Source organism: Palaemon carinicauda, chromosome 30 (genome assembly GCF_036898095.1).
Source record: "Palaemon carinicauda isolate YSFRI2023 chromosome 30, ASM3689809v2, whole genome shotgun sequence".
In the NCBI taxonomy this organism is placed as follows: domain Eukaryota; kingdom Metazoa; phylum Arthropoda; class Malacostraca; order Decapoda; family Palaemonidae; genus Palaemon; species Palaemon carinicauda.
This window is the reverse complement of record NC_090754.1, coordinates 90,939,986-90,962,646: the sequence shown is the minus strand read 5'-3', so window position 1 is coordinate 90,962,646 and position 22,661 is coordinate 90,939,986. Positions and strand designations below refer to the sequence as shown.

The following is a 22,661-nucleotide window of genomic DNA, read 5'->3' as shown; positions in this document are numbered from 1 at the left end:
GTTGCAGTAGTCAATCCTGGTAATAACACAGTTTATCACAAGTTTCTTCACAGAATTTTCGTCCAGGTACTTTATTATAGACACAATATTTCTTAGATGACAACCAGCAGTTTTTAATACATTACTTATTAGGGCATTTAGAGACAGGTTACAGTCAAGAAATACACCTAGATCTCAAACTTTACTAGATATCAGCACTGAGTCATTATTTATGTTCATTTGAATATAACCTAAGTTTCTCACGCTGTTTCTCTTGCCCACCACCATCAATTAAGTTTTGTTCTCATTTAATTCTAGTTGTTTAAATGTCATCCATTCTCTAACACTATCTATGATTCGGTTTAAAGTTTCAGTAGTGTCATGTGTATCATTTATGGAGAAGTAAAATGTGTGTCATCTGCAAATAGTTTAAAATTCTCGCCATACCTTTGTAGCATTTTCGATAGACCAATAGTTTAGATGCAGAATAAGATTGGGCCAAGTACACTCCCTTGGTGTACCCCTTTGTTTAAGGGTTCATATGATGAATAAGAGTTTCCAATTTGTACACAGTAATTTCTACCAACCAAATAGTCTTTTAGGTATTCGAAGGCTTGATCTTCAACGCTGATGGACCGTAGATCATTTAGTAGCAGTTCATGCATCACTGTATCAAAAGCAGCACTGAGATTGAGCAGTATTAAGATACCACATTTATTTTCATCCATCATTTCTAGTATATCATTTACAACAGAGCAGATGGCTGTCTCTGTAGAGTCTAGTTTTCTGTAAGCAGATTGGTTGTCAGGCAAAGCTTCTATTACTTCTATTCTACGAATGCGACAAATGAATGTCAACTGAATTACTTGTTGAAAACTTGAAGCCATTCAAATCTATATATCTGATAATTCGATTGATTACAAGATGAAGCTTTCTTTCAACAACTACCATTCTTGTTTCTGCAAATTGAATAGAAAGATTACCCACAAAGTGGGTAGAGAATGTCATCAAGGAATACAGATTCCTAGTGAAAATAAAGTAACAGTAAGCATGCTATCCTGTAAAACTCATTCTTCCATATATTCTCTTTCAGACAGAGAATTCCTTCCCTGGAAGAAACACTATGTTAAAAGGCCTGAATGAATAAAGGCAACTCACATATGACACCAGTCATGGACAGTTTTAAAGATACCATACCTACATGTAGTATTATATACTGTACATTTTGAGATTAAAGAATACTGTTTATTGTACATAAGGCTCCTTGGAAGTAAACGACTAGCAAACATATGACTCTTGACAGATTAGTGCTTGCACTGTAGAACTTTCTTCAAAACCCACACAGCATTGGTGATAAAAATGCTCTTTTCCAACATCCATATGAGACTTGCATTGACCATCTTTTTCATGATTTTACATAACAAGAGGTACAGTAAGTATAATTGGTCAGTTGCTTGCAGCTAATACCGTCCTTTCCTGGTTTTTAAATGCCAAAATAATGGGTAGTTCACAAACTGTTGGGAAGCTATGGTCACACCATATTCTGCTGATAATACTTATCTAAAAAAAAATAGTATTATTACACACATGCTTTATTATTGCACATGGATTTTCATCTAGGCATGGGGCTGTATCATTACATGATGATAGTGAAGAGTAAAAATTCTCTCTCTACTGTAAATGGAAGATTGTATGCCTCCTCTTTGTCTGATGTGAAGTTAGAATCCTGTTCTTCTAGGCATCTATAAGGGTAGCCTGGATAGTCTTATGACTTTTGGGATACTCTCTCAAAATGATCAGCTAGTGAATTACTCACTTCCAAAGGATTACTAATATATTGATCATTACTTTTAACACAGATGGTAAATTTGGAGTTTATATTTGCCAGCTATTTTGCAAACTTTCCTCCAAACAATAGAAGGTGGGGTTCTTTTATTCATTGAAGAAACAGTGCACTGTAAGTTATGATATTTTGTGGTAACCTGTTAGATCTATGTATGACCTGAATTTCTGGTGACCACCTAGGAATTGGTCATTTATGTATAAACTTGTCATTTTTGGAAAGGAACGTATTCCAGCTACTGTGTAAAGTTCTGGTGAGTATGTCGATGGCATTACCAACACTTTGGATCTCTTCTGCATTACCTTCTACTTCAATCAGTTCTTTAAATTTATGCCACCCTGCTCTATCAAAGCAGCAACGAGGTGATCTGTATTCAGGTAGACAATTGTTAGTTGTAATTACTATTGGTGCATGATCACTTGTATACCAGTCATCCAATTTTCTCTAGTGAAACTAAGCCAACTAATTAAACTAAGCTAAACAGTTAAGAGCTTCAATTTGGAAGGACAATAAGTTACTAGGCACCCATCTCAATATGATGTAGGCTTACCTGGACAGTATTACGAACCCCAAATCTAATCTTCTATTAGTAATGCTATTAGAATGCATTTTTATATTACAAAGCCATCTACCCATAAAAGATATATGCTGTTCATAACTCCCAGATGGGTTGAGAGAACTGGCTTATCACCTGAGCTACATCATCAAAGGAGATACTGTTACTAGGGGCAAGTAAAGCGAGCAGATGGTATACTTCATACTTTGATACTGTTTTTGTACTGCTACTGCCTGTAGAGTAGTATGTAGATCTGAAATTTTCAGGGGATTGTCGAGGGGAGAGTATACAGGACTTTCACCATGACATCTTCCCTGAGGATTACATGATGTTCCGTAAGGGACATATACTCTAGGGCAGGGGTTTCCAGCCTTTTCTATCTGATGAACATCCACCTATTTTCTGGATAACTGTGAGAGTTCTATAATAATTCTAGTTTGGAAATTAGGCAGCAAAAAATTTGTATGTTCTTCACAAAATGTTTATATTTTGTAAACTTTTTTAAATGCTAAGTTTTGCAAAGATATTCTGCTTATATCAATAAAAATTGCAATCATTCTTAGATATGATACAATAAATCAGAAGATCTTATCTGTTACAGTATAGTTTGTCCGTACTGAGTCACAGAAAAAACTTCACTGCAAGTGTGAAATTTTTGCTCCTGGCCAAAGTTGTGAGCCTGACTGCAATTTTGTAATACTCAGGATCATGAGAGGGTTAACAATAATTTTATGCCCTCCCATATTCACTAATCAGCCCTTATTTGCGCGGGTTAGGTAATGAAGACAGGCGCGAAAAGTGAGAATCCATGAATACATGCTGTAGGATAGCTTAACTTCTAACCTACTAACTCACTACCCCCATGGGGTCAACTAACATGCTAAGTAACCGACTATATAGCATAATATTGTTCTTATTTGGTTTCTACCACAGTATAAGTATTGTGTTAATGAATGAACACTTTTCAATAAGTGTACAGTACAGAACATATATACATAACACAAGCCATCGCCACACTTATGCTTATATGTATTACGTACAGTAACAACAAAATACTATTGTTCCTATCTAATAACACTTGCTGATACTGTAGTGTATATTACTGTAATATATGTAAATTACTATCAATATAATGTAGCTAAATTAGCTAAGGTAACACTTGTAAGTGATGACAGTTTCCGGTAAGTCGACTCGTACTATTCCTACTCACTGTACACGTAGCCTTTACACTTAACTCCCTGTTAACATGAAAATTTCGTGGGTAATTTGTATTTTTCCTAACGATACAAACCTTAACTATTTATTAGTGGTATTACTTTCGGCGTAGCCTAAATGACGAGCCATTAAAGTTTTAGTGAGGGTTAACTACCCAGACTGCTAATTAGCGGGGGGGGGGGGGGGGAAGCTTGCTACTGCTCCCACTCACACATATATGATTTAGCTCACTTTGCTTGGAGGTAGGACTTCAAGGGGGATAAGGCTGGCGGGCAAGTTTGTATAAATAGCTAAGGTTTGTATCGTTGGAAAAATACAAATTACTATTTATTAGGGGTGACTCACCCATTACGAAGAGTGGATGTCCCTGCCAATCTGGCTTTTGGCTTTACCCTGGGGTTCCTTATCTGAGTATGTCAGTACTCAACAATAAGGAGTCCCTGCACCTCGCTAAAACCTTGCTACGCAAGGTCCACGGCCTACGCAAGCTGTGTTGAGATCTATAAAAGTGTGACCGTCTCGGTAAAGTTATTCCTAAGTCTTTGGAAGGAAAAACTGTTGTAACCAAGACTTTCCCAATACCACCTCGTTAGGGTATGGGGACGCAACAGTATTAGTTTTTAATACTAGGTACACAAGGGAGCATGGTTTACCTGCAGTGGTTTGAGGTCAGCTTGTGCAGAGAAGCCAGGAAGCTGCTTTCCCCAAGAGAGGGGAGGATGAAGAAAAGTATAAGAGCCAGTCAAACCTTTTCATTCACGCAAACTAAAACTGGGTAACAATGCCCTCAATTTTCTGCTACTTGTCCAATAGGGAGCTTGAGGTCTTAAACCAGCTGTTGTGCAGCCACCACAGGACAGATAGAAAACATATCAAGTCTCCTGTGGGTCACGTCTTGCAGGTAGTGGGATGTGAACGTAGTTTGACGTTTCCACAACCCAACTTGAAGAACCTGCGTCAGTGAGAAGTTTCTCTTGAATGCTAGGGACGTAGCTACGCCCCTGACATCATGAGCTCTGGGGCGACGTGAAGGAAGAGGGTCTGGATTCAGTCCACGGTCTATAACCTTGTGAATCCATGCTGATATGGTGTTCTTGGTGACCCTCCTCTTGGTCCTTCCTGTGCTGACGAATAGTACAGGCACACGAGGACGGGCTACGGCTGTTCTCTTAAGGTACAGCCTCAAACTCCTCACTGGGCAGAGTAAGAGATGATCAGGGTCATCTGTTAAAGAATGAAGACTCGAAATCCAGGAGTCGAATTGTGGATACGCTACTCCCGGGTTCTGAGTCTTAGCAATAAACTCAGGGATGAAGCTGAACGTTACCTCTCCACATCCCCTTGAATGGGCGATGTCATATGAGAGACCATGAAGTTCACTGACTCGCTTGGCCGAAGCCAAAGCTAGCAGGAACACCGTCTTCCAAGTTAGGTGGCGATCTGTTGCCTGGCGTAATAGTTTATAGGGAGTCTCTTAAGAGACCTGAGAACTCGAACCACGTTCCATGGGGGAGGTCTCACTTCAGACTGAGGACAAGTAAGTTCATAACTCTGTATTAGTAAGGAAAATTCTAGCGATGAAGAAATGTCCATTCCTTTCAGTCTAAAGGCGAGGCTTAAGGCTGAGCGATAGCCTTTTACAGCCGGGACTGACAGGCGCATTTCTTCACGCAAACATATGAGGAACTCCACTATTGCTGGAATACAGTAGTGGCATCGAGAGGAGAGATACCCCTTCCACGACACCAACCACAGAAGACTTTCCACTTTGCCTGGTGGACTGCTGCTGATGACTTTCGCAGGTGTCCAGACATCCTGATCGCAACTTGTTGCAAAAATCCTCTTTGAGAGAAATGCTGGATAGTCTCCAGGCGTGAAGTCATAGCGAAGCTACGGCTGTGGAATATGTTGGCATGTGGTTGTTTGAGTAGATTGTGTCGTGGAGGGAGTTCTCTTGAGGGCTCTGTTAGGAGTTGCAGAAGATCCGGAAACCACTGTGCGTGATGCCAGAGCGGAGCTATGAGGGTTATAGAAAGGTTGACCATGTTCTGGTCTTGAGTACCTTCCTCATCAGACAGAACGGGGGAAAGGCGTAAACGTCGATGTTGTCCCACAATTGTTGGAAAGCATCTTGCCAGAGAGCCTTGGGGTCTGGGACTGTGGAACAATACAACAGGAGCCTGAAGTTCAGGGCCGTTACAGAAAGGTCCAATGTCGGAGAACCCCACAAAGTCAGGACTTTGTTGGCTACTACATGATCCAAAGACCACTCGGTACTCACTATCTGAGATGCTCTTAAGTTGTCAGTGAGCACATTCCTTTTGCTGGGAGTGGATCTCGGCCCATCTCAGTACCTCTACTGCTAGATGGGACAGTTACTGCGAAAAAGTACCACCTTGCTTATTGATGTAAGCCATTAATGTGGTGTTGTCGCTCATGACCAACACTGAGTGGCCCGCCAGGAATTGTTGAAGGGCCAGAAAGATGGCCTTCATCTCTAGGAGATTTATGTGGAGGTACTCTTCTGACTCTGACCAGAGGCCTGAGGTTGTGTGGTGCAGCACGTGGGGCCCCCACCCTTTTTTTTTTGAAGCGTCTGAGAACAGCATCAAATCCGGGGGGAGGACGAGAAGATCCACTCCCTTTCGAAGATTCTCGTCTGCCACCCACCACTTGAGGTTTGTCAGCTCCGCTGATCCCATGGGGATCTGGATGTCCGGGGAATTGAGAGTCTGATTCTACCAGGACTTGCGTCACCACTGGAGGGATCTCACCCCGAGGTGACCATTGGGAACTAGACGAGCCAGTGATGAAAGGTGATCGAGGAGACGTAACCACGTCTGGGCTGGGAGTTCTTCTCGTCTGAGGAAGGGTCTTGCGACCTTCCTCAGCCTTGCTATTCTGTCATCTGATGGGAAGACTTTGTGGAGATTGGAGTCTATTATCATGCCTAGGTATACCAATCTTTGCGTAGGAAGCAGGGATAACTTCTTGAAACTTACCCTGATCCCCAGATCTTGACAAAGTCTCAGAAGTTTGTCTCAGTGTTGAAGAAGGGTTGACACCGAGTCTGCTAGTATTAGCCAGTCGTCCAGATAGCTTTAGGAGACATATGCCAATCCTGTGTGCCCAAGATGACCCTAGGGCAAACACTCTGGTGAAAACTTGAGGTGCTGTGGAAAGACCGAAGCCCAGCATCTTGAACTGGTATTTCCTGTTGTCTAGGCTGAATCTTAAGTACTTCCTTGAAGACGGATGGACTGGGATCTAAAAGCACGCGTCCTTTAGGTCCAATGTACACATGAAGTCCTGTGGTCTTAATGCTAGTCTGACCGTGTCTGCTGTCTCCATGCTGAATGGAGTTTGCTTGACAAACTTGTTCAGAGCTGAGAGGTTGATGACTGGTCTCCAGCCTCCAGACGCCTTTCTTACAAGAGTTGACCGAAGAAGCCTGGGGACCCGTCGAGGACCTCCTGGTGAGCGCCTTTCTTCAACAGGGTCTGGACTTTTGCCTGAAGGGCCGGTTCCTTTGCTGATCCCATGACAAAGGAGTCTATCGACACTGGATTCCTAGTCAGGGGAGGGAGAGATGATATGAACGGGACGCGATATCCTAGACGAATCACGGAGATTGTCCAGGGTTCGACCCCGAGTTGCTTCCACCTGTCCGAGGAACTTTGTAGGCATTCCCCCACTGGTGGACAAGCAGGGGAAGCCCCTATCGTAGCGTTTGCAGCCTCAGCTGCTCCCTCTAGGATTTTTTCCTCCCCTGGAGGACTTATTGCCTTTCCTGTCCTTGACAAGAAAAGGCTTTTTAGACACCATTGTCTACCCTGATGTCTTGGTTGTCGTGGTCTTGGTTGGACGGGATTGCTGAGGAGCTGAAGGTTTATAGGGTTTGGATGTCAAAGCCCTATGGAGGAGGAAGTCCTGATGGGACTTCCTCCATCTCTCCACGTCCTTAGGCTCAAGCAGGTGGGCTCCCTCTAGAGAGGAATATCTGAGTCTAGCTATCTCAGCGTTGCAGACTTGTTGGTGGAATCTCTCAAACACCGTGGTTCGACGTTTCAGGATGGTATTTACCCACAAGTTCGAAACTTGGTGGGCAAGAAACTCGATCGTGCGAGTGCCTGAGGGGGGGGGGGGGGCTGCTGCTTCTGCTTCGCTAGGGAAAGCAACACTCTCTCTCGAGGACTGGGGTTGGCCGATATTAAATTGGTCTACGCTACTACTCGACGGTCTCTCAGAATAGACTGAACGAGTAAGAGCTTTGGAGGAGGGTCGGGAGACGGAAGAGGCGGCCTTGGGTTTTTCACCCTTTGAAGTAGAAATACAGTAGGGTCCCGAATTATGCGAGAATTTGGTCAATCAATGACCTCGTACAAATGGAAAATCGCAGATTTCGAAACACACAACTAACAGAAATAATTCCATTGGGGCCATGGCAACCAGCAACTTGCCTATTCAAACGTGTTTACTACCCATTTCCAATACTTTCTATGTACTATACTGCATTCTTTTTTATATAAAATTGTTCTTGTAAATAAATCAAAATTTTAATATGCTTTAAAGTTCTAATAACTTGAAAAAAGGTTAAAATCAATACCAGGATGGGTGTAAACACCATATATTTCCGTTATTACACGACCCAAAATACAGACAAATTTTAATGTTTGTCATATCTATTGTATAAGACAACTGGTGAATAGTAAAACCATCACTCTATAGACTAGCTTTTGTTGTATCATTGAAAATCCAGAATTATCAAAATAAAGGCGATTTTATATCATGCGTTTCCTAAACACGCCAAAACGCACAATAAAAACGACAACCAATCTTTTGTTTACGTTTATCTCTGATCATAACGAAGAAACAGACGCATTTACACATCTGTGTACTGTATAGGTTAGTTTTTGCATCAACAGCAATCTTACCAAGTATTGATTATATGTTGATTTTGCTATTACCAATGCTCTACTTAATTTTTCTTAGAACTTCCAAATAAATGGAATGAATGCCATTAATCTAATGTTTTTCTTTATGACGCCGCCTGAAACGGAAACCTTCCATTCGTTTATTGTACGCTACATCTTCGATCATAACAAACAAACGAAGGCATTAAACACGCATGATCAAAGGGATAAATAATATTAAAAGCTTTTAGTAAATATGTTATTACAAATATCATTTAACGTATCTATATAAATTCCTACATACGTAGCAAAGCAGGAAAACTATTTTTTCTTTTTGCGTTTATTCGACAATAACAGACTGCCGCTAATGACTGAATGATAATTTACGATAATTTTAAACTGTTACTAAAGATGATTGTCCATTCTGTATCCAAAATACTTTTCCTAACTTTAATTATAAGTCAACTTGAACCCACTTCAATTATGAAACCATCTATAAAAAAAGTAAGAGAAGAAGCAAGTACTAGGCCAATTTTTAAAGTTATCGAACAATTAAGTTACCGCTATAACGTTCGATGTGACAGAGATGGTGCGAGTTTGGAGAAAGTAAGGAAAGTTTAATCATGATTGCCTTTAATATAATTAATACTTTGTGAAGCCACAAAGATTTCATTTGTTACACACACAGAGAGAGAGAGAGAGAGAGAGAGAGAGAGAGAGAGAGAGAGAGAGAGAGAGAGAGAGAGAGAGAGAGAGAGAGAGAGAGAGAGAGAGAGTGTGTGTTTGTGTGTTTTAAAAGTACTTAACAAAAAAAATGATAGATTAAAACACATTGGTGCTTATGTAATATTAACTAACTGTATAGATGGTTTTGAATAAGTTAAGAAATGGTATAAACAATACTTTGTTGCTGTATTCTTACGCGCATATTGAGAGCGGCAGCTAGACATCAGCTGATCTGATCACAGCCAGAAGTAAAACAAAAAGAAGTCAGCAATACTCGATATTTAAAACACACCCGAAATTCAAAAACAAATGCACATGTTTTCTTAAACCACAATTAACTAATTGAAGAGTAGCAATTTTCTAGAATAAAATGATATATCCTAAAAAATTGTGGTTTGCTGACAAAATCAGATACCGTATTTTAAGCTATGATTGAAATGGATGTACTGTAAACACAGTATATTTTTTTTTGTTTCGTATTTCATTGACACTTTAAGAAAACCGATTTTGGTTTCTTCATCTATTAGTAAGTATTGTACAACACGAGAGAGAGAGAGAGAGAGAGAGAGAGAGAGAGAGAGAGAGAGAGAGAGAGAGAGAGAGAGAGAGAGAATGGATCAGCTGTTGTAATCGAATGTCGTGTTTAGAGAGAGAGAGAGAGAGAGAGAGAGAGAGAGAGAGAGAGAGAGAGAGAGAGAGATATTTTTATAATTATTCTTTGTACTCAACAAAACCAATCTTTGCAAATCATATGTAAACTTTAAAATATGACAAAATATTGCCGACTCGTTACCGAAGTTTAGGCTATTCACTGCCAATAAACAACCCCAGTCTACTCGTGAAAACCTTGAACGCCCAAAGGGAAAAATAAAGCTTTAATATACTGTACTAAAAAAATAATGCTTTAATATACCATCATTAACACTACCATTAAAATTATCGAAAGGTTAGAGAAAGATAAAGATTGCCGAGAATGTAACCACAATTCTGTTTACATTTTGTCAGCTGGACTCGCACAGTTAACAATTGATTTCATTGTTGTGAAATTTTATCCTTAAATAGGCTATTTATAATGAAATTATGTTAATAAGATGTAATGTTAATATTGTTTTGTAACATTTATTATAAATCACCGTATTTAGGGCTACCAATGTACTTAAAAAGATATAGATTTGATAATTTTTGTAGTGCTTGACTAGCAGACTTTGAACAGCTTCGCAGATACAGAAAATTTATTTTTGAAAAATAGCTATCGCATAAAAGGGGAATCGTATAATTCGAGACCCTACTGTATCCCGCTTAGACTTCTTCCGTCATCGCCAAAACCTCTCCCACTGGGTGGCAGACCACTCCCTACACTTATTATCACAATCATACTGTTAACCTCTGCAAGCAGGGCAAAGGGTGTGGGGGTTGGTCTCCACCGCCGACATAAAAGTTCCGCAGGGCTGGCCAGTGCAGGTGCGCATATTTGTAGAAGTCAACACACACTAGAAAAAGAAAAAGAAAAAAACAGATTAATGGCAGTCCAATAAAGGCGAAGGATGAAGAGCGGCAATGTCCGTTCACAATCTGAGCCAAAAGAAAAGTGAGCTAAATCACAAGTGTGTGAGTGGGAGCGGTAGCAAGCTACCTCCCCCTACCCCAGCTAGCTAGCGGTGTGGGTAGTTGACCCTCGCTAAAACTTTAATGGCTCGTCATTTCAGGTACGCCGAAAGTAATACCCCTAATAAATAGTGTGGTTTGTATTCCAGTTACGGAACAAACAGGATTTATTTTCCTGGAGAGGTTGTGTTAACAGAACATAATTTACCCATAAAAAATAATGATAATACGGGGTGTTACATTCCTGGACATTGAGAAAGTGTCTATTTTGGGATTTTGGTACTATGAAACTTGAACAAACACATTATTGATATATTTGAAGGTCATAGAAACAATAAAAACACATTCTTACTCTACTTGTTATTAGTTTATAGTAAAATAAGTTATTACTCATGTACATTCACACTATGACGCATTACAGTGAGCCCTCGCTACTTTGCGGTTCCGGCCATCGCGGATTCACGACTTCGCGGACTTTTTTCATTAAATACGGCATCCGATTTCATCAGCAAACCACTATTTTTGGGGGAAACATCATTTTATTCTAGAAAATTGCTACTCTTTAAATAGTTAATTGCACATTAGTAAAGCGTGTACTTTTGTTTTTAAATTTCGGGTGTGTTTTAAAAATCGAGTATTGTTGACTTCTTTTTGTTTTACTTTTGGCTGTGATCAGATCAGCTGACGTCTAGCTGCCGGTCTCAAGAATATGCGCGTACGAAGTATTGTTTATACCATTTCTTAACTTATTCAAACAATCTATACAGTTGATATTACATAAGCACCAATGTGTTATAACCTATCATATTTTTTTTGTTTATTACATTTAAAACAACTCTCTCTCTCTCTCTCTCTATCCGTAAGAAATAAAACCTTAGTTCACATATGGCAACTTGAGTTTAAGAATTAAATTAACATGACTATTGTTAGTTGTGGCGATCAATTCCTCGCTTCAGGAGGTACAGGAAACAAAAACACGGCATTTGATTACAACAGCTGATCTCTCTCTCTCTCTCTCTCTCTCTCTCTCTCTCTCTCTCTCTCTCTCTCGTGTTAAACAATAATTACAAATAGATGAAGAAACCAAAATCGGTTTTCTTAAAGTGTCAATTAAATACAAAACGAAAAAATTATACCGTGTATACATCCATTTCAATCATAGCTTAAAATACAGTATCCGATTTTGTCAGCAAACTACTATTTTTTAGGAAACACCATTCTATTCCAGAAAACTTTTACTCTTTAAATAGTCAATTGCACTATAATAAAACATGTACTTATGTTTTTAAATTTCGGGTGTGTTTTAAAAATCGAGTATTTTTTACTTCTTTTTGTTTTACTTTTGGCTGTGATCACATCAGCTGATGTCTAGCTTTCGCTCTCAAGAATATGCACGGTACGAATACATTAACAAAGAATTGTTTACTGTACACCATTTCTTAACTTATTCAAACCATCTATACAGTTAATATTACATAAGCTCCAATGTGTTATAACCTATCATATTTATTATTCAGTACATTTAAAACCATTCTTTCTCTCTCTCTCTCTCTCTGTCACATCGACCGTAATAGCGGTAACTTAATTTTTCGATGACTTTAAAAATGGCCTAGTACTTTCTTCTTCTTTTACCTTTTTTGCATATGGTGAGGTGGGTACAAGTTGACTTATAACTGAAGTTAGGAAAAGTATTTTGGATATGGAAAGAACAATTATCTTTCGTAACAGTTTAAAATTATCGTAAATTATCATTCTGTCATTAGCGGCAGTTTGCTACTGTGGATTAAACGCATAAGGAAAAAAAGGTTTCCAGTTTTTCTACGAATTTAAGAATTTATATGGATATGATAAGTAAAATATTTGTAACATCATAATGTTTACTAAATGTTTGTTATAGCATTAGTTATCACTTTGAGCATGTGTGTTTAATGCGTTCGTTTGTTTATTATGATCGAAGATGGAGCGTGAACAAATGGAAGGTTTCCGTTTCAGGCGGCGTCATAAAGAAAAACATTATATAAATGGCATTCATTTCATTTATTTGGAAGTTCTAAGAAAAATTAAGTAGAACATTGGTAATAACAAAGTCAACATATAATCAATACTTGGTAAGATTGCTGTCGATGCAAAAACTAACCTATACACAGATGTGTAAACGCGTCTGTTTCTTCGATATGATCAGAGATAAACGTAAACAAAACATAGGTTGTCATTTTTTATCGTGCTTTTGGCGTGTTTAGGAAACGCATGATATAAAATCACCTTTAATATTTGTGCCTGTTTTAGTTTAGGGTACTGTAGTACATGCATTAAGTGTTCTGTACATAAAAGGGTAGTTTGTTAACAGTACTACGTAAAGAGAAGGTTTTAAAAGTCTGAATATACATGTTAAATAAATACGTAAATATGGTGTCCCTACTTCGCGGATTTTCAGCCTATCTACCGCGATAAACGAAGGTTCACTGTACTCTTGTCACCACTGGCGGCTGTTGCTTGCCTCGCTCCCGTCCCCATCCTCACCAACTTTCCATCCCCCATCTCTCTCTTTCTCTCTCTCATTTTTTCCTTTTAATCTCATGATTATTTAATTACAATGAATTTTTCATTAATAAGTACATTTTTAAGTTAAAAAATCCAATAAACTAAAACTATTGTACTGTATGTACGAACGCACAATGCGATTCATATGCATATCAAACACATTAACTATTTATTTTTCTTTCATTTCGGTAAATAAATAATATATTTTAACATTTTTCTTCTTAGTCTAATGGTTATTTATTAAAAATTATTTTCATATCAATAAGAACATATTCAAGTTTTCAATCACAACGAACTGTACTGTGTGGTAGGTACAAACGCACAATGCTACTACGTAGAGTATGCATATCAAATCCATTAGCCATCTATTTTTTTTATTTCGGTAATTAAGTAAAAGATCGTAACATATTTTTCCTTTTAGTTTAATGGATATTTATTTACAATTAATCTTATATCAATACTGTAATACCTTGAGATACGAGTGTCCCAACATACGAGAAATTTGATAGGAAACTTTTGAGCAACTTTTTGTCCCGAGATACGAGAAATTTGATACAAGGAAAATTTCGAGCAACTTTTTGTCCCGAGATACAAGAAAAATTTGAGATACAAAGCGGTTCCCTATGCGGCCACCAGGTGGCCGAGTGTGCGAGAGGCTTCTCACCAGGACAGCATCACTCGGTCTTTCCGTCGGATCTCTGTCGCGTAAAGTTATCTCCGAGCATCGGCCGTAGTGTTTGCCTTTTTTGTGTTTTTTTGCATTAATCAGTGCAGAATTAAGTGAATAAGCAATGGGTCCAAAGCAAGCGAGTGCAATCAAGGGTAGTGAAAAGAAAAAGCATATGATGACAATTGAGATAAAATAATCGAGAAACATGAGAGTGGTGTAAGTGACTGAGCTGGCTCGCCAATATGAGAGGAGTACATCAACAATATGTACCATCCTCAAGCAGAAGGATGCTATAAAGAGCACCAAGCCTTCCAAATTAGTAACCATCCTTTCCAAGCTGAGCAGTGATATCCATGACGAGATAGAGAGGCTTCTTTTAATATGGATAAAGGAGAAACAGTTGGCGGGAGATAGCGTGACCAGGACTATCATCTGTGAAAAGGCCAGCAGAATCTACGATGACTTGATAAGGAAGCAAGCAGCCGAGAGGGGGGAGATTTCGACGGCCATGGAAACCTTCAAAGCCAGTCGTGGCTGGTTAGATAACTTAAAAAAAACGACTAGGATACACTCGGTTGTGAGGCATGGGGAAGCAGCAAGTTCAGACTCAAAAACAGCGGCAGACTTCGTCAAAACCTTTGCCTCGGTTATCGCACAACAAGGCTACATCCTCCAACGAGTGTTCAACTGTGATGAAACTGGCTTTTTCTGGAAGATGCCCAGGAGGACATTCATCACAGCAGAGAAGAGACTACCGGGCCATAAACCCCTGAAGGACCGGTTAACTCTAGCCTTGTGTGCCAATGCCAGCTGTGACTGTAAGGTCAAGCCACTGCTCGCGTACCACTCAGAAAAATCACATCCTATCAAGAACCAAAGAATCTTGAAAGAAAAACTGCAAGTGATGTGGCGCGCTAATGCTAAGGCTTGGGTTACGCGGAATTTCTTCACAGAACGGGTTCATTAGTGCTTTGGTCTGGCAGTCAAATTTGGCTGAGGAAAACCTGCCAATGAAATATCTCCTGGTCCTCGACAATGCCCCTGGTCACCCTCCTGGTCTCGAAGAGGATATTCTTGATGAGTACAGATTCATCAAGGTCTTTTATCTCCCGCCCAACACCACGCCACTCCTCCAGCCCATGGACCAACAAGTCATTTCCAACTTTAAAAAACTGTACACGAAGCATTTGTTCAAGAAATGCTTCGATGTTACAGACAACAGCAATCTCACCTTTTGTGAATTTTGGAGGGAACATTTCAATATTGTCCATTGCTTAAAAATTATTGCATGGCAGGGTGTCACACGAAGAACTCTTAATTCAGCATGGAAAAAATTGTGGTCAGATTCCGTTGCTGAGAGGGACTTTGAAGGGTTCGATACGCCAGACCCTGATGACCCTGAACCTACTGTGGTGGATGAAATTGTTTCTCTTGGAAAGTCCATGGGGCTTGAAGTAGATGAGGCAGACGTGAACGACCTTGTCGAGGAGCATCAGGAAGAGCTCACAACAGGAATTGATCAAGCTCCAGGAGATGCAACATTCGGAGGTGTTGCAGGAGCTCAGTAGCGAGGAGGGGGTGGAAAACGAGGGCTGCCTTTCTACGATGGAAATAAAAGACATGTTAGCGAAGTGGCAGGAGTTTTCTAACTATCAAGGATTAGGTTTAGAGTTTCAGTAGTGTCACACATATCATTTATGGAGAAGTAAAATTGTGTGTCATCTGCAATAGTTTAAACTTCACGCCATGTATTTATAGCATTTTTGATAGACCAATAGTATAGATGCAGAATAAGATTGGGCCTATTACACTTCCCTGGGGTACCCCTCTGTTTAAGGGTTCATATGATGAATAAGAGTTTCCAATTTGTACACAGTAATTTCTACCAACTAATTAGTCTTTTAGGTATTCGAAGGCTTGATCTTCAACGCCGATAGACCGTAGATCATTTAGTAGCAGTTCATGCCCCACTGTATCAAAAGCAGCACTGAGATCGAGCAGTATTAAGATACCACATCTATTTTCATCCATAATTTCTAGCATATCATTTACAACAGAGCAGATGGCTGTCTCTGTAGAGTATAGTTTTCTTTAAGCAGATTGGTTTTCAGGCAAAGCTTCTATTACCTCTAAGTGGCTGACTAGTTGTTTAAGAATTACATATTCAAGCATTTTCGAGACAAAGGATAGATTTAAAATAGGTTTATATGAGCTTAATTCCCGGTAGTCCAGTGCATTTTTCAGAACGGCAAAATCATAGAAAAGGAGAATAAAAAAAAAAAAAATAATCACAATAAGGCAATATAGAACCGACACCATATCTAATCCCGTGAAGGGAAAAGTTTAAATAAAAGTTTTGCTATAAAATACTTCCCCTTCTAAAATACACCCAAAATAACATTGAAACTTACATGCAACATTTCCAATCCATCACTCCCAAATGACTTAGAGCGTCTGAGATTTGACTTTGGTGCGGTACTCTTAAGCGCAGGACAATGAAAAGGATTTGAGGGAGGAAAAAAAAATAAAATTACCTCAATTTTATATTTGAAAAACATTGGATAAATAAACTGAAAGTATCCTGCTCAAGTTAAAATGGACAATAAAGAGAAAAAACTAATTACTTTAACTTTCTACTTGAAAACAGTGGAGAAATAAGCTAAAAATAGCCAAGTGCTTATCTTTCAAAGGAAGTCAAGTTAAAATGGATTATGAATAAGCAACTGAATATAAAACATTTTTATCACAAACCATCAATCATATATTTGCCCACATTTGTAATCTTAAATGAGCCCCGATTTAAGAGTGTGAATCAAACTCAATTAAAGTACTGAAATGACATTACATTTATTTCAGTACTGTTAACTGATAGAACCAGAAAACCCCAGCTCATTTGGGATCATTGTTTTTCCATGCCTCTTCTAAACACTTTCTCATTCCTTCTAGTTATTCATTATTACCTTCGCCAAGGAGGTTATATTTTCTAGTTGTTTTATTTATGTATTTGTCTGTGTGTCTGTGGACAGGATTAGGTCAAAGTACTAAATGGATTTTGACGAAATTTTCACCACAGACAGATCTTAGGAGATGATCTGGATCCAGATTTGCATTTTTCCCAATATTAAAGATTACATAAAAACAAATGGACAGATTTTGACAAAATTTCCATCGAAGATAGATTTGCAGCCGTGGACGACTCCAACTTTTGGAGATGATGCGGATTTCCATTCTTCACAATTTTAAAGATAACGTACAACAAGTTGGCACTAGATTTAAACCAAATTTTAACAATGGATCAATATCATGCATCAGAAAAAAAAATGGAATTTTGGAGGTGATACGAATCAAGCTCACAATTCTGGATCAACATTGCACGTTTCATAATCTATTGTAAAGTAAGCATATGAAAAGTGGGAGGTGATGTCCGTAGAATTTAGTTAAATGTTGGCAATATTCATTGGCGGAGGTCTGACATCTCTGATTGCTCGTTTTCACTTCTGTTAAATATGCAACAAAAATGTAACCTCTTTCATTTCTACTGTATTTAACCCTTTTACCCCCAAAGGACGTACTGGTACGTTTCACAAAACACATCCCTTTACCCCCATGGACGTACCGGTATGTCCTTGCAAAAAACTGCTATTTACAATTTTTTTTAATATTTTTGATAATTTTTTGAGAAACTTCAGGCATTTTCCAAGAGAATGAGACCAACCTGACCTCTCTATGACAAAAATTAAGGCTGTTAGAGCAATTTAAAGAAAATATACTGCAAAATGTGCTTGAAAAAAATAACCCCTGGGGGTTAAGGGTTGGAAAGTTCCAATTAGCCTGGGGGTAAAAGGTTTAATACTGACATCATGATATAGATTGACATTTCATGATTACAAATAATTTATTCGTCCTGAGAATTGTGATTTTCAGAGTTGTTAGTGACATACTGGCAATTTTTTCAGGGCCTTAAATTATGTATTGCTACTTTTCTTCTAGTTTTAGAGTCGAGTGTTTATAAGTAACCAGTTCATGAACTGTTACCTAGACAGTGCTATGAATAAAATACGAGTTGAATGTCATTTTTCCTTGTTCAGTTCTTTTGACGTTATATTTTAGGTCACTCGGTATTTTTGGTACTGTTATTACTTTACATAAACTGGGTAATATTTCTAGCATAACTGGTCAACCTTGTTACTTCTAGGTAGTATTTCTTTACAATTCATATTAGCATTCCAATATTTCTATACTGTACTTGCTTTTATATTATTAATTCAGATTCTACGGGTGACTGCAACCTAAAGTGATTAATTTTTTTTATGCCTATTTTACAATATGCACTTTTCTTTATAAAAAATTTACTACAGTATTATTGATGCTTTATTTTTTTGCTACACTCTATGACATGAATACCAGCCGTCATTTTGGACTCTGAGATCTTTAATAAAATATATGTTATTTTTTTTGTTTCAATATCTTGTGTATTCAATGTAATTTTCTGTCATGCCTGTACAGTAATGCTTTCATGTTATTTCTTACATAAGGATCTCCACCTCTTGCGCCTAAAATTTCTAAGGAATGAAAAAAAGCCCTGATGCTTGTGCTGTAGCAGTGTCAAACAAGCTAGAAGGCTACTTCATATCATAAACTACTTTAAAGTTTGGTTATCAAAACCAACATAAGGTGTTGAACCAGCATATGCACCTTTAGCTTAAATAAGGCCTACAAAGCAAAGGAAGTAAACAAGGAGGGCTGGAGAATACACATGCAGAAGCAGCAGCTGGTGTTAATCTAGAAGATTTCATGAGTTTTCAGTGATCTTTCATTAGAGAGAAGGGAATCTTAAATGGTTTGCCTAACCTAGAATTATCTGTTCTTCTTTCCCAGTGTTCCTACATTAAGGGGTCAGTTACCCGATGCACACACTCCAATGCTTCTATTAAAGGTATCCTCCTCTCCAACAGATCTCTTCTCTGCATACCATCCTTCACCATACATTGCCATCCAATTTCTGCCTTCCTCTCAATATCCTCTGTCTAACAGTTTCCTCCCATGCTCTCTTCACTACCCATCATATTATACTCCTCTGAGGAGCCAACGTATCTCTTTTCTTCGTTTGAATCAACATCTGCTGATGTGTGCTATCTCTTTACTACGTTTGAATCAACATCTGCTGATGTGTGCTATCTCTTTACTACGTTTGAATCAACATCTGCTGATGTGTGCTATCTCTTTACTATGTTTGAATCAACATCTGCTGATGTGTGCTATCCCAAATTACATCAGGAATGAGTAAATCCTTAAATTAGCAACAAAGAAGAGGAGAGTAGGCTAAGAATTGGTGACCATACCATAACTTTGCTGCTTCTCATAATTCTTAGTAGTTGGGGGAACATGAAACACTACAGTAATGGGAAACATATAGGGTAGTTAAAATTTCGACTATGTTCCCTTGTTTGATTAACTTGAACTTTGGTAACATAATGAGACTGGGAATGGGGAGAGGAAACAGGAATGGGCAATGGAGAGGGGTAAGAGGATGAGACAGAGGCAGGGAAAGGAACACTGATTGAACCCGATTGTCAGGTGTCTCTAAAACCCGATTCCTTATACCTAATAGTAGCCATATATATATATATATATATATATACATCACATTTTCAAAAACATTATTTTTAATAAAATTTATTTCTATACTCACCTGCTGTTCCTATTGCTGCTATCCAGAAGCTTGGTTTATCAATGTTTACCCCTAAAATTTAAATGCAATTTCCCAGTTTCTTTCCTTTCAATAGACACATGCCTCTAGTAAGGTAATGAGAGATTCTAGAGGTTAATGGCAATAAGCATAGTGCCAGGGGCTCCTTGTTACTGTACTTGGTTTTGAAAACAAAAGTATCCCCTATTTCTTGGTATCAAATATCAAGAGGGAAGGAAGATGAGCATACCATCAGGTGAATAAAGAAAGTGTTAATATAAACTTGAAGTAATTTGTGCTTTTCCTAATAATACAAACCGTGAGCTCTTTCTAAGGAATATACTTTCGGCAAAGCTGGAAACTAGCCATAAGACTTTAATCTAGGTATAACTACCCACAACTAGTTAACAGAGGAGGGGGTAGTGGGGGGGTAGTACCGGCTACCACGCTCACACACACCTGTGTTATACCAGCACTTTTTATTGCAGACAGGACTTGCAGGGGGGATAGCTGATGGCGGGACAAATCTGAATGAAGAGCTCAAGGTTTGTATCATTAGGAATAACACAAATTTGTTATTTGTTCCGACACTCCATTAAAACCCTTTCGCTCTTTATAGGGAAAGACTCGCCTCATATATCAGGTCACATAAGAGAAATAGTTCATACCTGCAGACAAAGGACGCCAGCTTTCAGCACACCGGTGCTATACCCCAAGAGAGGGATAGATAAAGAAAAGAAGAGGCCAGTCACTCTTATCATTTACCTCAGACTAATCCAGAATACCATGTGTCCTCAACCAACTGCTACTTGTCTAACAAGGGAGCTTGAGGTGTTTAGACCACATGTGGTGCAGCCACCACACGTCCAATAGAGAAGGTATCCAGGTTCCTGAAGATTGTGTCTTGCAGGTAGTGGGCTGTGAAGGTCATCTGACGCTTCCAGTACCTGCGACACAAAGTACAGTAGTTCTTTTGAATGCTTGGGATGTGCTACTGCCCCTAGCATTATGAGCTCTGTGCCTACACCCTTGGAGGGGAGAGCCAGGATTCAAGGCACGATCTCTTATCTGTCGATTCTACATGGAGATCGTATTCCTCATGACTCTGCCTTTGCTAACAAACATTTTGTCAACATGTGAGCGAGCTCGTGTGGTTCGTTTGAGGTAAGACCTTAGAGCATTATCACTGTTTAGCTAGATAATCAGTTACTGAATGCAGACTCTCCATCCGGAAGGGCCCACATCTTGGAACTTCAACGGCCGGATTTTGAGTCTTAGCAAAGAACCCACTGACAAAGCCGAGTGTTACCTGTTCCCATTGCCTAAAATGTACGTTGTAAGAAAGACCATTCAACATGCTGACCCTCTTTGCTGAGGCGAGAGCAAGAAGGAATACCGTATTAAGTGTCAAGTCATGGTCTGATGACTGACACAGTGGTTCATAAGGCACGACTGTCAAAGATTGTAGTATGTGGACTACGTTTCAGCTATTTTTTTCGTTACTGATTGCGAAAAGCCTCTCTGAGGGAGGTGATATTGAATATCCTCCAGTTGAGGGGTAGTATGGATACGACTAATCGTGGTAAATCCCTGAGTGAGGTTGTATGAGTAGCCCTGAAAAGGAGAGAACACATCTGTTGAGATATCTCTGGAGGCAAGAATCGATCCGGGTGCTATTCTGCCTGTTGTAACTGTGGCACTATTAGGGTCTTCAATCGCTCTGTTGATACCCTTTTATGAATGAATCTCCTCCAAAAACAGAAGAAAGGAGTGCTTAAGCGTTTTCCTGATGTCGGGGGACCTCTAATAGGGGTGCCTGGTTTCCCTGTACTGGTTATTAGTACTTTGGAGAACTTCCTGAAATGAGACGTGATCCGACATCTTCTCCACAACTCCCTCTAGGGTCAAGACTTAGATGGCTAACTGAGGGAGAGAAAGATCCTCGATGCTTATTATTTGAGTCCGCCTGGTTAGAATGACTGTTAGGAAGTTCTTCTTACCCCCACTGAATCGGGTTACAGATGACAATAGAGTTGTTTCACGCCCAATTCCATCTTCTAACAGCTAGACGAACAGTAGTCGTGCAAAAAAATATCTTTGACTGGGTGTTCTATGCTATGCCCAGAATACCTTTGTCCAGGTACTACCATCATTGTGTTTTGATAAAACCACTACGGTGTGACAAGAAGGGAGTTATTGGAAGAGATTAGGAGCCAGAAACCTTGCACTCTAATCGAGAAAGACTTGTGGCACTGGCGATATGTGTTGAACATAGCCGACCCATGTGTCACAACAGGTGAGGGGGTCTCCCCCAAGAGCATCTATTGTGGGGAAGAAGAGAGAAGGTCTCCCTTGAGAGGGTTGGTGATCTCTATCTCCCAACTCAGGTCTCTTTCATTCTGATCCTATCAGACTTTTAAGTCTGTAGAATCCCTACTAACACCAAAATGAGCAGTTGCCACCGAAAGGGACTTAAGCTATGATTTTTTTCCGGGGCCAAAGAACTCTGAAGTTTAGATACCCCAGATGGCTGTGCCTGAAAGAAGTCTCGCTTGAGGAAAAGACATTTTGCTTTCCCGAATCCTTCTCCCCGATTGAACATGGAAACTTTGTCTCCTAGAGGTTACCTGCCTTTCTAAATATACCAGTTCTCATGGAGGTTACCAGGATGAATTCTAGCAGTTTTATCTCGAGATGAGGTAAAAACCACAAAAAGGTTGACTCAAGTGTCAGAGAAACATCTACACCAAGTCTACTGAAATTTAACCATTCATCTCAGGGAAGAGGAGGGAGGCCTGCATTGGCATTAACCCTGGTTGCAAGTCGAGCGAACATTCTTGTGAACACTTGAGGGGTTGAGCGTATGCCGGAGCCTCACAACCTTTACTGACAAATTAAATCTGAAAGGATAACTCTAGGCATAT

The 22,661-nt window shown here is 39.3% G+C and overlaps 1 protein-coding gene across 2 annotated transcripts in view; it reads right to left on the bottom strand.

The window, feature by feature from the left end:
- LOC137623348 (kinesin-like protein KIF23) overlaps positions 1 to 22,661 on the bottom strand; it is a 180,855-nt gene that overhangs the window by 4,063 nt on the left and 154,131 nt on the right. The window contains exon 15 of one of the 2 annotated variants that reach the window (XM_068354170.1): positions 16,460 to 16,528. The exons of the other annotated variant lie outside the window; for it this stretch is intronic. Within the exon in view, the coding sequence (XP_068210271.1) occupies positions 16,460 to 16,528 (69 nt within the window). The remainder of the gene's footprint in view (positions 1 to 16,459; positions 16,529 to 22,661) is intronic. 2 annotated transcript variants of the gene reach the window in all.